At 45.9% G+C, this 16,320-nt stretch overlaps 1 protein-coding gene across 3 annotated transcripts in view; it reads right to left on the bottom strand.

The window, feature by feature from the left end:
• Positions 1 to 16,320, bottom strand: part of TAF8 (TATA-box binding protein associated factor 8) — a 29,902-nt gene that overhangs the window by 13,103 nt on the left and 479 nt on the right. For all 3 annotated transcript variants that reach the window (XM_076003355.1, XM_012773227.3, XM_012773223.3), the window contains exons 2-7: positions 15,809 to 15,965; positions 12,066 to 12,164; positions 11,665 to 11,727; positions 9,770 to 9,894; positions 8,190 to 8,337; positions 6,712 to 6,854 (exon numbers count right to left, since the gene is read on the bottom strand). In XM_076003355.1, the coding sequence (XP_075859470.1) occupies positions 6,712 to 6,854; positions 8,190 to 8,337; positions 9,770 to 9,894; positions 11,665 to 11,727; positions 12,066 to 12,164; positions 15,809 to 15,965 (735 nt within the window). The remainder of the gene's footprint in view (positions 1 to 6,711; positions 6,855 to 8,189; positions 8,338 to 9,769; positions 9,895 to 11,664; positions 11,728 to 12,065; positions 12,165 to 15,808; positions 15,966 to 16,320) is intronic.

The following is a 16,320-nucleotide window of genomic DNA, read 5'->3' on the forward strand; positions in this document are numbered from 1 at the left end:
TTTTTTGGAGACAGAGTCTCATTCTTTTTTTTTTTTTTTTTTTTTTGCTGTGTGGTCGATATCTGATAGAGTCTCATTCTGTTGCCCAGGCTAGAGTGCTGTGGTGTCAGCCTAGCTCACAGCAACCTCAACTCCTGGGCTCGAGTGATCCTTCTGCCTCAGTCTCCCGAGTAGCTGGGACTACAGGCATGCGCCACCATGCTCGGCTAATTTTTTCTATATATTTTTAGTTGGGCAATTAATTTCTTTCTATTTTTATTAGAGACGAGGTCTCGCTCTTGCTCAGGCTGGTTTCGAACTCCTGACCTTGAGCAATCCGCCCGCCTCGGCCTCCCAGAGTGCTAGGATTACAGGTGTGAGCCACCAGGCCGGGCCGAGTCTCAGGCTTAATAAGCCTGCAGAAACTGCATAGCGTCTAGGTTCCACTGGCTGCCCTCTCGCTGTCCTCTCTCCTGGAAGACCCGGTTCCACCCAAGGCCTGTGTGCTTTCCCTCTGTAATACCAATCCATGGGACTACAAGATGACCTTGAGCCACTTTGGACCTTGCGAGCACCCCAAAGGCCAGCCTAGCTCATGCCAGACAAGGTGTCAGCAAAGGTCTGCCCACAACCACACCTACCTTGGACATGGGGCTCCTCACCTTTCTGAAGCTCTTACTGGCTTGCCTGAGTAACATCTTCCCCCTGCTCCATCCTGTCACTTTTCTACGGTAAACATCCTATCTTCAAAGTTACCGGAAGTTCACTTCAACCATGCCTTAAGTGTTTTCTGAGATAACACAGACAGAGGTGACAGCGTCAGAGGAGAAAGCCAGCCCTGGGGCACTGCTGGAGGGTGCAGAGGCTGCCTCCACTGGGCTCACTATGGCTCACAAGAGCAGGACAGGCCTCTCTCCTCCCAAGTAGAGCTCGTGGAAATGCCACTTTCTCACCCCTTCAGCCTTGAAATGGGCAGGGGTATGGGAAGTAGGTGACAGTAAACTGACCCAGAGATTTGTTAAAAAAAAAGGCAGGAACAGAATCACCTTTCAGAACTCCTCAAATTGCCTTTGAGCTCTAGCAAACACCACCCCCTGGGTGACTGCATCTCAGCATTCAATGCCATTTCCACACCAACAACGCCCCCAAGTACATCTGTAGTCCTCTCCACTCTCCCAAGCTCCAGCTCATACAGCCAACTGCTCACTTGGCAGCTACGCTTAGGTATCAGGTAGGCACCTAAAACTTAAAATTTATCTAAAACTGAATGGGAGCCCAGGCACAGGGGCTCATGTCTGCAATCTCAGCACTTTGGGAGACTGAGGTAGGAGGATCACTTAAGGCCAGGAATTCGAGACCAGCCTGAGCAACATAGCAAGACCTTATCTCTACAAAAAAATAAATAAGTAAATAAAAAACCCTGAATTTGGGACCTTCCCCTGGGCATAAACAGCTCTTCCCACAGTCCTCCTTGTCACAGGTGATGGCAACTCCATCCTTCCAGTGGTTCAAGCCGTACACTCTGTAGTCATCCTTGCTCTTCTTACAGACAGGGCCTCATTACATTGTACAAGCTGGAGCGCAGTGGCTATTCACAGGTGCGATCACAGCGCACTGCAGCTTCGAACTCCTGGGCTCCAGTGATCCTTAGCCTCTGGTGTAGCTGGGACTACACATGTGCCGCCACACCTGGCATGCTTTTTTTTCATTGACATCCCATACTCCATTTGTTAGGATGTCCTCTTGGCCTGACCTTCAAAATACAGGCAGATTCTGACCACTTCCACTGCCTCCACCCTGGTAGGGCCCACCCTGCCTCTCACCTAGACTACTGCCACAGCTTCCTGCCTGAGCTCCCTTCTCCAGTCCATTCTCACCACGGCCACCAGAGTGATGCTCTAAGAGGTTTAGAAATGTTCCTCCTCTGCTCCTCACCCTCCCACAACTCCCATCTCACTCAGTTAAAAGCCAGCTCCTAACACAGCCTGTAAGGCCCTACCTGGTCTGACCCACCCTCCCTCCCTCCACCACAGCCACGTGCTGCTCCTCAGGGCCTTTGCACTGGCCGTGTCCTCTGCCAGAACACTCTTCCCCACGTGTCTGTGTGGCTCACTCCCCCGCCTGCTTCAAGTCTCCACTCAGTGGCTCCTACCCTGAGCACCTGTTTAACACTGAGCCTCCTCCTCACCCTGGATCTTCCCCTGGTTTCCTTTTTCCCAAAGCACTTTCATCTTTAACATACTATATAATGACTTATTTACATATTGGGTTTATCGTGGTTCTTCCACTGGCAAACATAGGGTCCTAAAAGCAGCCAGAAGAGCATCTGGCATATACTAGGTGCTGAAGCAATACTTGTTGAGTGAATGACTGGTACATTTTTCATAAAAGAATAAAAGTTTAGACATCTTGATTGCCTGAAGACAGCTAGTTCCAATGTATGAGAAAAAAATTCTATTATATACTAATTTAAAATGAATAGTTCCTTCATGTCAGGTACATGAAGAAACTGGAGCTAGGTTAAACCAAGTACTACCTAGCAAAGTCCTTGAGAGATGCACTGTCATCTATAGAGAAACTAATCTAAACTACTGGTTATTTAATTCACTGTAACAATGTTGGTAAATGCTAAAGACAGAAAACAAACCAAATGTCCACAGGGACAAGATAAATTGAACATGATCCATCCCATGGGGCACGATGACCCTGTGAGGGCAGGAGAAGCTCCTCACATACAGAGATGGAATCATGGCCAAGACACAGCCTCGGAGGCAAAAGCAAGGAGAGAACCATTCGTGACTCGCTGTTGTGTTTAAAACAATAAAAAATGTCTCTAGAAGGACACACAAGAGACTGGCGAGACAGTTGCTTTGAGGGAGAGAAAAAGGAGGACAGGGGGATGGGAAGAACTGTCACTATATATCTTTTTGCACATTCTGAATTTTGAAACATATGATTGTATTTTTCAGTCCAACAAACTAACAAGTCCAAGTGACTGTATATAAATTGTTGCTAGAATCTCTGTCTTGAAGTCTTTATCTTTCAGGGAAGAGCATATGCTCACACCGCCCAAAACAGCAGGGAGGGAGCGGCGTGTGCCAGGAGCTGCCACGCATCAGGCGCTCGTTGCATCTCGGGCTCCCCCTTCCCCTTGGGGTGTGAGTTCCTGTTCCTACTTGGACTTGTGAGGAAACAGATTCAGATGCTGGGTGAGGCAACCAGCCACGCATCTGGCAAGTGGCATGGCCTGGATTTGAACCCAGGCCAGTCTGACCCTCAAGAGTCAGGCTTTCTAGGCTTTGCTATATGTGACCCTGGCTCAGCCTCTTGGTACCCAGGAGTCCTCAGGTAGCTGCTGGCACTTTCTCACCACAGGGACTGCTGGGGAGCATGTCTGCAAGCCCTTTAACTACACTGTACTTACAAAGGTGTGGCGACGTCTGCTTACAAGATTCCTCCTCCTAAGGTGAACCTCAACTTAGTCCGTGACCCAATCGCCACATCTCAGGCCAAATTAACTGAGTCCAAAACAGAAGTGTAGAATCACAAGTTCCTCTGGTTTATTTAAAGCCACGGGCTCCCAGCCCTAATTCTGAAAAGAATAATTCAACTTAAAGAAATGTGTGACAAGCACCACATGTACTCACCAGCAAATTGGTAATAACGGATCAACACCTAAGTGGACATATAGGAATAACATGATAAATCGGGAGGGTGGGAGTGGGGAGGAGGGGATGGGTATATACAACCACAACGAGTAAAAGGTGCAACATTTGGGGGATGGACACGCTTGAAGCTCTTACTCGAGGGTGGAGGGGGGCATGGGCAATATATGTAACCTTAACACTTGTACCCCCATAATACGCTAAAAAAAAAAAAAGAAAAGAAATATCAAAAAAAAAAGGCAGTAAAACAGAAACTTACATAAATAAAAAATAAATAGGAGGGTGAAAAAAAAAAAAAAAGAAATGTGTCTTCAAGCAAGGATGACCCTCAGCATATATTAGAGATGGCATGGGCACACTGCCGCCACCCTGCTCCCCGCAAACTGGAGCGGCTGGCTGCCATTCGGTGCGCTGCATCTCAAAGAACAGGGGGAACACTCAGTCCCACTGTAGCCACTAAGGCGTCCTTTGCATCAAAACCAGGACTGATTTTAAAGGACAGCTGAACGTGGTAACCTGACCATAAGGACCCTTTCAGCCTTGAAGGCATTAGAGCTTCCACAGTTCTGTGCCTCTACTTGGCACTTTCTCTCAAGATGCAGGAACAAGAATGGGGTCTTATCCTTTCACTTGCTGAGTATGACACATTAGCAACCAGAAAAGAACACTCATCTCCCCACCAACCTTAGTCTCCCGCACCCACACTCTCGGTCTCCTCCCTGGGTATGAAACGTCTGGAAGAAAGTCAGCTACATCTGGGCACTAGCCCACCCCTCTCACCGACCAAAGGACATTATTCCAAAAGGTTTCTTTCTCGCCTGCATCAATTTTCCCTCCCAACCAGATCATCCCTATCAGCATACAAACATGCTGTTATTTCTTTTATCTTACAATGCCTCTCTTAATTCCTTAATTTTTCCCCTTTTAGTTACCACTCCTCCTTCCCTCTACAGCAAAGCCCCTCAACACAACTTGTCTATATGAGCGTTGTCCAGCACAACTTTCTTTTTTTTTTTTTCTCTGTCACCCGGGCTAGAGTGCCGTGGCGTCAGCCTGGCTCACAGCAACCTCAAACTCCTGGGCTCAAGCAATCCTCCCGCCTCAGCGTCCCGGGTAGCTGGGACTACAGGCATGCACCACCATGCCCGGCTAATTTTTTCTATATATTTTTAGTTGTCCAATTAATTTCTTTCTATTTTTAGTAGAGATGGCATCTCGCTCTTACTCAGGCTGGTCTCGAACTCCTGAGCTCAAACAATCTGCCCGCCTTGGCCTCCTAGAGTGCTAGGATCACAGGCATGAGCCACCACACCCGGCCCAGAACTTTCTTTGATGGAATCACTCAGTATCTGCACTGTCCAGTTTAGGGACCACTAGCCATATGTCACCACTGGGCACTTGAGATGTGGCTAGTGAGACTAAGAAACTAGTTTTTAGTTTTATTTAATTTTAATTATCTTAAATGTAAATAGCCACATGTGGCTTGTGGTTACTACTGTTAACAGACAGCACAAGTCTATTCTCACTCCAGTATCTTTCCTCCCTTTCTCTCTGAATTCACTCCAGGGCCCTGCTCTCATTCTTACAGAAATTGCTCTTATCAAGATCATAAATGACATTCTCATTGCCAAATCTAATGGTCAAATTCTCAATCCCCTATTACTGGAACTAAGTGCAGCTTTTGACACAGCTGATCACTCTTTTCTGCCTGAAACCTACCTCCCTTGGCCTCCAGGGCACGGCCTCTTCTGGTTTTCCTCCCCCTCCCTGGCTGTGCCTCCTCTGTCTTCCTGGCTGGTTGCTCCTCATCTCGACCTCAACAAAGTGGACAGCCCCAGGGCTCAATGTGCCTCTGCTCCTTTTTTGTCCTCTCATCCCTGGGAGAACCCCTCTACTCTCCTGGTTTTAAATGCTATCTACACACTATTAATGCCCACATATGCATCTCTGGCCCTAAGTGCACCTCAAACTCCAACTTGGATATCCAACTCTCTGCCCGACATCACTGCCTTGATGTCTGCCAAGCATTTCACATTTAACACGTTGAAACCTGAACTCCTGGCTTTCCCCTGCACACCTGTCCCACCCAAAAGTCTTTTCTGTCTTGGCTGAACACAACTCCATCTTTCCTTTTCTCGTTCACAAAAAAAAACCTTCCAGTTATCTTTGACTCTCACATCTCACTCCACTTTGTTAGTTGGCCGTGCTCTGAAAAGGATCCAGAGTCTGACCAATAATCTATGTGGCCATGTCTCATTCTTTGCTCCTCCTACCACTTCTCAGTTTACTCAGCCAGCCTCCTCCCTGGTCTCCCTGCTCCTGCCCCTCCGCAGTCCATCCTTAGCACAGCGACGTGACTAAGCCTGCCAACAAACCTACATCGGATCCCCACCCTCCTCAGCTCATCTCCAGAGGCTCCCACCTTAATGAGCAAAAGCCAAATGTCCAACATAACTTTTAAGGCCCTGTAAGGTCCGACTCCCCCATGAGCTCTCTGACCCGGTCCCCTACTGTCCTGCGGCTTGTTCACTCCACTCTGGCCACCCTGAAGTCCTTGCTATTCTTCAACACAACAGGTAAGCTCTGACCTCAGGGCCTTTGCACCTGCTCTTCCCACTGCTTGGAATGCTCTACCCACAAATATGTGCAAGCCTTGTTACCTTCAGGTCTTCACTCAAACATCACCTTTTCAGTTGTCCTATCTAATATTGCATTGCCCCCTCCCCATACCCACTTTCTATCTCCTAATTTATTATTTTTCCTTAGCTCCATGAGGGCAGGGAATTCTGTCTATTTTGATTCCTACCAATTGCCCAGCACCTGGAACCGTGCCTGGCCCTAGGAGATGCTCACCCAGTATTTGTTATATGAATGAGTGAATCCTCAGGACATGAACGACTGTCTCTCACTCTGGAGATCGGGTCATACCTGGATCATCACGCGCTCATCCTGCAAGCCCCTACCATAGAGCCAGAGACCTGGGATAGGTCGTGTCCGATTCCCAGGGCTGAGGGCGGGATGGGCTAGTACTGGGGGTACTCTGAGGCAAGCAGAAGGTGGGACCCACCGTGCTGATGTGAAGAGTGAGATTCTCTGTGTCTGTCTGCTCATCCTGCTCCGAGGAATCCGTCTCTTCCATTTGTTGCATCTCCAGCTCAGATGGAAGAAGAGCTGTCAGGTAGGGGATGCTGAAAGGTCTGGCAGCAATCACTGGGGATCGGAAGAGAGGCACGATTCCACTGTCACAGAGTCCGTGCGTTTGGCCTAGAGCCTCACAACAAATCAGTGAGCGGCACCAAAAGACAATATACTATCACGCTCTGAGCACTGACACGGCAGGCCAGCCAGTGTCCTACAGGCTGTACACATGTAATCTTTGATCCTTGTTCCCATCCTATTAAGTGAGGCACAGGGAGGTTAGGCGACTTTCTCAAGTACACAAAAAATGGCAGAGTGTGATTCGAATTCAGGCAATACGATTTCGGAGCCCACTTTTAGCAAGCACAACTGAGATCAGATCAAAGTGGAGCTATAGATAGAACCCTAGGAATGTATCAGCTTTGTGATCTTGCACCCAAGGTCAGTTAACCCCTCTAAGCCTCATTTCCAGAGCAAAGATATTGACCTTGTCAGCCAAGGACTTAAGTCTGCAAGTAACTCTGTCTACTAAGCTATAAGATGCTCTGGTAAATGAGAATTATAGTTCTTCCAAAAAGCAATGAGGATGAGAGGAAGAAATTGATTGAAAGTCTCTATGTATACTTCTATGGTGGGATGTGATTGTCAGGATATACTCTAAAATTATTTTTACTGAGGGTCAGATGTGGGGTCCTGTAGTCAGAAAGAGCGAGGTTTGAATGCTACCTACCAGCCATGTGACCTTGAGCAAGTGATTTCATTTCTCTTCTCTATGAGCCTCAGCTTCCTATGAAGGTGGTGATAACAGCTCCTAACTTGGAGGCTCACAAGAGGATTTAATGAGATGATGTATGGGACGTGATTAGCACAGTGCCTGGCACTTAACTGGTAGCTGCTATTATTTCAGAGCCAGGAACACAACAGGCATTCAACAGGAGCTTGCTGAATGAATGAATCACCCAAACCAATCTCCCTCATTCACCCTTGGAGAAACTGCGGCCTACGGGGATGAAGTAGCTTGGTCAACATGGCCAAATATAATAGTTCTGAGATGCAAAGCTAAATGAGATGGGACCTGTGAAAGGACATCATGGTGGGCCACTGGCCCCTGGCACCAGTGCTCCTTCTCCTACCTGGGCTGCCACTTCTGTATCAGTCTCTCTGATACCTAGGGCTCAGCGACCCTCAAGGCAACCTCAGGTGGCCGAAGCCATTGCTGTTTTAGAATCATCAGTTAAGGACAGGCTCTTAAGAGCTGGGAAAAGGAGCTAGAAATCTAAGAAACAAGCTGTACCCAAGCGAAAGACTAAATAAAGCGTATTCATTTCTTTCTCCCATGCTGAAAGAAAGGAAGAGGGTAGATTATCTCAAATGACAAGACAGGGTCCAAAGGGGGGCAACTCTCACATGGAAATGTGCTGACATCATCTTTGAAAAGACTCTGGGTCTCTCCTGTCTTGGCCATGAAGCGGGTGAGTGCCCGCTCCACATCGCGCCTCTGGGATGCAGCCTTCTCCCGCAGGACCTGGTAGTCCGACACGGGCTCGCGGTAAGTCTGCAAGAGAACAGCCAAGACGGCAGGGCAAAGCCACATGTCATTCTGCTCAGCTCGAGCCCCTGCCTTGCTGTTGTTATGTCCTTCCACGCTCTAAAATAACCCCCTACTATTATTTACAGCAGAGATCTCCAAAGTGCAGTGGACAGGCAGAAAGAAAACAACTACATTAATATTTCTAATCTTAAAAATCAAATATTCAAATGAAGATTGACTCTGGGCCTTCATTCAGCTCCCATGACAACTGGTCTCAGGTGTAACAGACACATCCTTTTATTTTTTTAGTAGAGATGGGGTCTCGCTCTTGCTCAGGCTGGTCTCGAACTCTTGACCTTGAGCAATCCGCCTGTCTCAGCCTCCTAAACTGCTAGGATTAGAGGCGTGAGCCACCATGCCTGGCGAGACACATCCTAAAGGAAGAGTGGGAGTCCCCCAGGGAAGCCTTGACAGGGACTACAGGTTCCATCAGTGTAATGTGACATCCTGCAGTATGGGAGCGGCTGTCTACGTGGATTTGCAGATCATCCCATCCTATTGCTTAAATTAACCTTCACGGCCAGGCGCGGTGGCTCACACCTGTAATCCTAGGACCCTAGGAGGCTGTGGTGGGCGGATTGCTCCAGGTCAGGAGTTCGAAACCAGCCTGAGCAAGAGCGAGACCCCGTCTTTACTATAAATAGAAAGAAATTAATTGGCCAACTAATATATATAGAAAAAATTAGCCAGGCATGGTGGCGCACACCTGTAGTCCCAGCTACTTGGGAGGCTGAGGCAGGATGATTGCTTGAGCCCAGGAGTTTGAGGTTGCTGTGAGCTAGGCTGATGCCATGCCACTCTAGCCTGGGCAACAAAGTGAGGCTCTGTCTCAAAAAAAAAAAAATTAGAAAAATTAACCAGCATGGTGGCATGCACCTGTAATCTCAGCTACTTGGGAGACTGAGGCAGGAGGATCACTTGAGCCCAGGAATTTGAAGTTGCAAAAAGCTAAGTAAGACAGGGACACTGCACTCTAGCCTGGGCGACAGAGCAAGACCTTGTCTCAGAAAAAAAGCAAAACTTTTTTATTATGGAAAATTTGGAAAACCCAGAAAAGCATACACAAAAACAAAAATTACCTATAATCTCACCAAGAATTACCATGAACATTTTGTGGAATATCCCTCTAGCCCTGTTTCTACATGGTGATGTACTTTTGTGTTTTGGTTAGACAGGCAATACTGGGGCCAGCTTCAATTTCTTTGTTAACTGTACTTTTGCTGGCAAACTTGGGAACATAATTCTCACTTGCGAATTGTTTCTCAATGGGGAAAGATGTTCTGAGTTCTAAACTACCCTTTTACCAACAAACTTCTGGACTATCATCTGACTACCAGTGGGAACTGACCCTGTGTTCCACATCAGTCACACCCCCCAGTGTGGCTTTGTCACTCACCGGAGTTTTGATGTAGGTGTGGGGATCGGGGAACTCAGGAAAATGGCTGGGGATGTGTGGCGGGTGGGGTCGGTTCTGCCCTGCAGTGAGGGCCTTGGGGGTCACTGGCTGATTGGTCACTGGAGCTGCAACAGAGTCACAACTGGTTACTTCTCCACCTATGGCCCTGGTTTCTACAGATTATGGTCTCTGCCCAAACCCTTCTTTTCTCAAAGTAAATGCTGGACCTTAGTTTTTTATACAACAGGCACTCTGTATTTCTATCAATAAAAGGTCTTCAGTGATTTAAGCATCTGAGAACATACCCCCCCCCACAGTGCCCAGCCCTGCTTAGATGATCTTGGTTGACATTCATGTCTACAACAATCTGCCTGTAAGCCTTAAACAGGGAGGTGGGTGGGTGTGACCACGGTAACTGTGGAAAAGAACATGCTCAAGAATCAGGGAAGTGAGATGGGCTGCAAATTCTCTTTTCAGAGATCTCAGATACCAGAAACATACACTGAGTTGGGGAAAGTACGAATGGCCTTCATGATAATGAGATGGGATTGAAAACGGCACCTCCCACTGCTACTCTGAGACACCAACATGAAAAAAGCGACTTTAAAGAGGCAGGGTAGGGTGGCTGACACCTATAATCCTAGCACTCTGGGAGGCCGAGGTGGGAGGATCGCTAGAGGTCAGGAGTTTGAGACGAGCCTGAGCAAGAGCGAGACCCCGTCTCTACTAAAAACAGAAATAAATTACTTGGCCAACTAAAAATATATAGAAAAAATTAGCCGGGGCCAGGTGCGGTGGCTCACGCCTATAATCCCAGCACTCTGGGAGGCCGAGGCGGGCAGATTGCTCAAGGTCAGGAGTTCAAAACCAGCCTGAGCAAGAGTGAGACCCTGTCTCTACTATAAAAAAATAGAAAGAAATTAATTGACCAACTAAAATATATATAAAAAATTAGCCGGGCATGGTGGCGCATGCCTGTAGTCCCAGCTACTCAGGAGGCTGAGGCAGCAGGATCGCTTGAGCCCAGGAGTTTGAGGTTGCCGTGAGCTAGGCTGACGCCAGGGCACTCACTCTAGCCTGGGCAACAAAGCGAGACTCTGTCTCAAGAAAAAAAAAAAAAATTATCCGGGCATGGTGGCGCATGCCTGTAGTCCCAGCAACTCGGGAAGCTGAGGCAGAAGGATGTTTGAGCCTAGGAGTTTGAGGTTGCTGTGAGCTAGGCTGATGCCACAGCACTCTAGCCTGGGCAACAGAGCAAGACTCTGTCTCAAAAAGAAAAAAAGAAAAAAGAAAAGTGACTTTAAAGAAAAAAAATCCAGTCAGTTCTCCTCAGGTTGTACAAGCCCAAACTGAATACAGTCTACCCAGCTATGGCACCCGGTTTTACCTAAGGCAGAAGTCATCAAACTTTCTGTGTGAAGAGCCAGACTGTACATATTTTAGGTTTTGCAGGCCCTATAGTCTCCATCACAATTAAACTCTGCCATTATAGCACGAAAGCAATCGCAGATGATAAGTAAACATGGCTATGTTCCAATAAAACTTTATTTTCAAAAACAAGCGGCAGGCTGCAGCAGGCCCATAAGCCATGGTTTACCAATCTGTGACCTAAGGGAGAACAAGAATTTTCACTCTTTCCAAGCAGCATCATTTATTTGCTCTTCTGGGGCTAAAGCACAAGAAGAACAGCAACATCTCAGAGATCATTTACCTTTCTGGTAACCGAACTTCACATTCTAATCCTATTAGCCCAGATAAAGATTATATTGAAGGTAGCCCCAAAGACTGGAAGGGAGCCTGCAACAAGGAAGTAGCTACCAATCCAATCCCTGCCAATTCATTTCGTTTCACAAGCATTGATAATTTACTAAGTACCTCAGCTCAAAGTCACTTACGAGCAGTGATGACCATCCTCTGAGACCGTTTTGCATAAGCTGGGAGAGTGTCCACATTGAAACCTAAGAGACAGGAAAATAAAAACCAATGCTCACATCACTGGATATTCAACATGGAAAGGTGAGTAACATTGTGGCAAAATGGCTTAAACACTCAACTCAACCACTTTGTTGCCATTAAAAAGCAGCTCCCGCAGAACCCCCAACAGGGAGTTAGGAGGCCTCTTAAATGGGTTCAGAGGAACCTCTGTTAATAAGTCTCTCAAGCTAAAAGCAAACCAGGAGGGCCACAAGGGAAACCGAGAACACTCAGCAGACATGGCTGACTCCTAGGGACTCCTCCCTCTCTCATAACCCCAACGCAGATACACTGAAGCACTGGAACCTAGAGGTGCACTCACCCATCTCAACAAGTGTGACCACGATATCCGACAGTGTGGGCTGAGTCCTGGCTGTGTGCTCACAGTAAGACTTGGCACTCCTTCCAATTTCTGAAATGTCTAAGAGAGGATTCAAAGGCATAAAGTCTTATTCTCAGTTCCTCAAAAAGTTAAACACAGAGTTAGCATATAAGCCAGCAATGCCACTTCTAGGTATATACACAAATGAATTGAAAACAGGGATGCGAGGCTGGGTGTGGTAGCTCATGCCTGTAATCCTAGCACTCTGGGAGGCCAAGGCAGGAGGATCGCTCGAAGTCAGGAGTTCGAGACCAGCCTGAGGAAGAGCAAGACCCCATCTCTACTAAAAAAATAAAAAGGAATTAGCTGGACAACTAAAAATATATATAGAAAAAATTAGCCAACCATGGTGGCACATGCCTGTAGTCCCAGCTACTTGGAAGGCTGAGGCAGGAAGATCACTTGAGCCCAGGAGTTTGAGGTTCCTGTGAGCTAGGGTGACACTATGGCACGCTAGTCCGGACAAGAGTGAGACTCTGTCAAAAGGAAAGGAAAAGGAAAAGAAAAAGGAAAGAAAAGAAAGAAAGAAAACAGGGATTCAAACAATAGCCAAAAGGTAGCCAGTGTCCACAGACAGATGAATAAACAAATTGTGGTATATACATACGATGAAATATTATTCAGCCTTTAAAAAGAAGGAAATTCTGATACATGTTGCAACATTGATGCACTTTAAAAATATCATGCTCAGTGAAATAAACCAGACACAAAAAGACAAATAAGATTCTGCTTGCATGAGGTACCTAGCATAAACAAATTTGGGCCAGGGACAGTGGCTCATGCCTGTGATCCTAGCACTTTAGGAGGCCAAGGCAGGAAGATTGATTGACTCCGAGAGTTTGAGACCAGCCTGAGCAAGACTCCATCTCTACAAAAAAAAGAAAAATTAGCCAGGCGTGGTGGTATGCACTTGTAGTCCCAACTACTCAGGAGGCTGAGGCAGGAGGATCACTGAAGCCAGGGATGAGTCTGAGGTTTGCAGTGAGCTATAATGATGCCACTATACTCTAGGAAGGGTGACAGAGTGAGACCCTGTCAAAAAAAAAAAAAAGAAAAGAAAAGAAAAGAAAAGAAAAGAAAAGAAAAGAAAAGAAAAGAAAAGAAAAAGAGAAAAAGAAAATTCATAGAGACAGAAAGTAGGTTTGAGGTTACTAGGGCCTGGGGCACAGGGGGAATGGAGAGTTATTCTTTACGGATACAGAGTTTCTGTTTAGAATGTGGAAAAAGAAAAAGTTCTAGAAATGGATAGTGCAACACAACACTGTGAATATACTTAATGTCACTTAAAAACGGTTAAAATGGTAAATTTTGTTATACATATCTTACCTCACAAAAAAAAAAAAGAAAAGAAAAAAAGTCTTATTCTATGATAGGTATTATGATTTCTGTTTCTTCTGCCTGAAGCTGAACCTGTATTTTGTAGTCATGCTAAAGTCCTTCAGGGGAAAGGGGAAGGCATCCAAGATGAAGTGTATGAAGCTGGAATCTGTGAAAGGGTTCCAAAGGTGGATGGGAGGTTCCATGAATACTCTGAAACTATGTTGGATTTTATACATACACAAAAAGCATTTTTTCTGGGAATGGGTTCAAAGATTTCATCAAATGTAGGAAGGGGCCCTAAGAAGCAAGGAACCCCTGCTTTAGGGGTCCAATGGTTCAGAAGATAAAAGCAAGTGGTGCTTGACAGGAAAGGGTGTCTTACTGAAGCCCTACCACCAACTCCCCTGCTACCCTGAGCAAGTCACTAATACCAGTCTCTAGACTCTAAATTACAAGATCTTTACAAGAACTGGGTTTTTGTTTGTTTGTTTGTTTTTTGTTTTTTTTGAGAGAGTCTCACTCTGTTGTCCTAGGTAGAGTGCTCATAGCTCACAGGAACCTCAAACTCCTGGGCTCAGGTGATCCTCCTGCCTCAGTCTCCCAAGTAGCTAAGACTACAGGTAAGCACCAGGACACCTGGCTAATTTTTGTATTTTTAATAGAGATAGGGTCTCGCTTTTGCTCAGACTGGTCTCAAACTCCTGAGCTCAAGCAACCTGCCTGCCTTAGCCTCCCACAGTGCTAGGACTATAGGCGTGAGCCACTGGTCCTGGCCAAGAACCCAATTCTTATCTGTTAGGAACTATTAGCTCATTCCTTTAGGACAAACATTCTCAATGTGTGGTCTGGGAACCCTGGAGTCCCCAAAATCTTTTCTTAAGTCCATAGGTCAAAACTATTTTTGTAATAAAATTAAGTCATTATTTGATTTTTTCACTCTCATTCTCTCATGACTTTGATGACATCATGGCTCTGAGGAATAATGGAATGTATGATTATACATTCTTCTATTTTAAAAGTTCGTTTTGTTTTCTAATATGGCAAATATACACACACACACACACACACATATATATAAAAAACACATATACAAAAGCTATTGGGGTCCTCAATATTTAAGAGTCTAAAAGGGGTTCTGAGACCAAAAAGTTTGAGTTAGGAAAACATTTGATATTTAAAAGCTCCAAGCATCAGCTGCAGAGAGCCACCTTGTCTGAGACCACCCCCTTCCTGGCACAGTCCTCTTCTAGTATATGATCAAGACCTGAGTACAGGCCGGACACGGTGGCTCACACCTGTAATCCTAGCACTCTGGGAGGCTGAGGTGGGCAGATTGCTCGAGGTCAGGAGTTCGAAACCAGCCTGAGCAAGAGCGAGACCCTGTCTCTACTATAAATAGAAATAAATTAATTGCCCAACTAATATATAAATAGAAAAAAATAAGCCGGGCATGGTGGCGCATGCCTGTAGTCCCAGCTACTCGGGAGGCTGAGGCAGGAGGATCGCTTGAGCCCAGGAGTTTGAGGTTGCTGTGAGCTAGGCTGACACCACGGCACTCACTCTAGCCTTGGCAACAAAGTGAGACTCTGTCTCAAAAAAAAAAAAAAAAAAAAGACCTGAATACAAAGGTAGGGCCTTTCAGCTTAATAGACAATAATTGCTCCAAGGCTTCCAGTTTAGCTTGCCAGTTATTTGCACTGCAGTTCAACACCTTCCTCTGCCCAAACCTTTCCCCCACTTCCTTTCATAAGTGTTGATCCCCAAGAAACACCACAGATACCTCTACCCCTCATCTCATCCATCCCCTCAAAAAGTTCTAAATGGGAAAGTATGTTGTACATGCAAAAAAGCCTATATGAGACCATACCAGGTTCTTAAACCTCAAGACATTTCAAGTGTTTTTTTTCCATTCCATAAAACTTAATCATCTTCATTCTTTGTATCACACAATATAGCATGTGATTGCATAATGTGATAGCATCTATTTCATGCAAATTAGTCCTGACTCCCCAACAAAAGTGTAAGTCGAGAATAGAGAGCAATACAGCAATATTAAGGGCACCTGTAAGTCATCAAGATCTTACAATCTCCCTAGCATTGAATGCTTTACATCCACCTCACTTATACTCACACTCCATTAAAGTACAAATTATTATCCCATTTCACAAATAAAGTAATTGAAATTCAGGAGGCTTAGTGATTTGCCCAAGCAATTAAGTGGCAGAGATTTACACCCAGGTCTGATTCTTAAGCCTGTAAGTACTTCACTATGCTCTTCTTTTTCTTAAATCCTCTCGAACACTATCATGCTTCAGGGCACAGGACTGATGTTGAGGTTGACTCAAAGAAGGACCAGTACTCACAGCTCTGCAGCATCTCTGTCAGTGTTTCCACGGATGCTTTTTCGGCGCTCTCAAACCCTGCCTCTGTGAGCAAGGAGCTCACAACCACTTGCAGTGTTCTCCTCCGGGCCAGATGGTAGTTATCAGCAGGGTTAGTAGACTGTTTACTTCCTGATCTCTGTGAACCAGCCGCCCAAAGAGAGATTGATTTTCATCCACAGGACAAGGATGCAATCACACAGTTCACGCATTGTCAATGGCAAAGAAAAGTGCTTTTGCTAAATACTTCTTTATCAGCGCTTAATGTTTAGATGAACAGATCTTAGCCAACTGAGTGATAATTGAGCAGGATGTTCTAAATACAGAGGCAACTTTTCTGCCTACCTAAAACGTACGGTTCCAATAAGATAAAATGGCTTTCTTTTTTTTTACTTTCCCCTTTAGCAGATTATTATATAGCTGAAGAAACTAGCCTGATGGGATTGAATTAATAAATCTCCCAGAAAAAACAGGATCTCTCTCTCGTCCTTCCC

Source organism: Microcebus murinus, chromosome 5, assembly GCF_040939455.1.
Source record: "Microcebus murinus isolate Inina chromosome 5, M.murinus_Inina_mat1.0, whole genome shotgun sequence".
In the NCBI taxonomy this organism is placed as follows: domain Eukaryota; kingdom Metazoa; phylum Chordata; class Mammalia; order Primates; family Cheirogaleidae; genus Microcebus; species Microcebus murinus.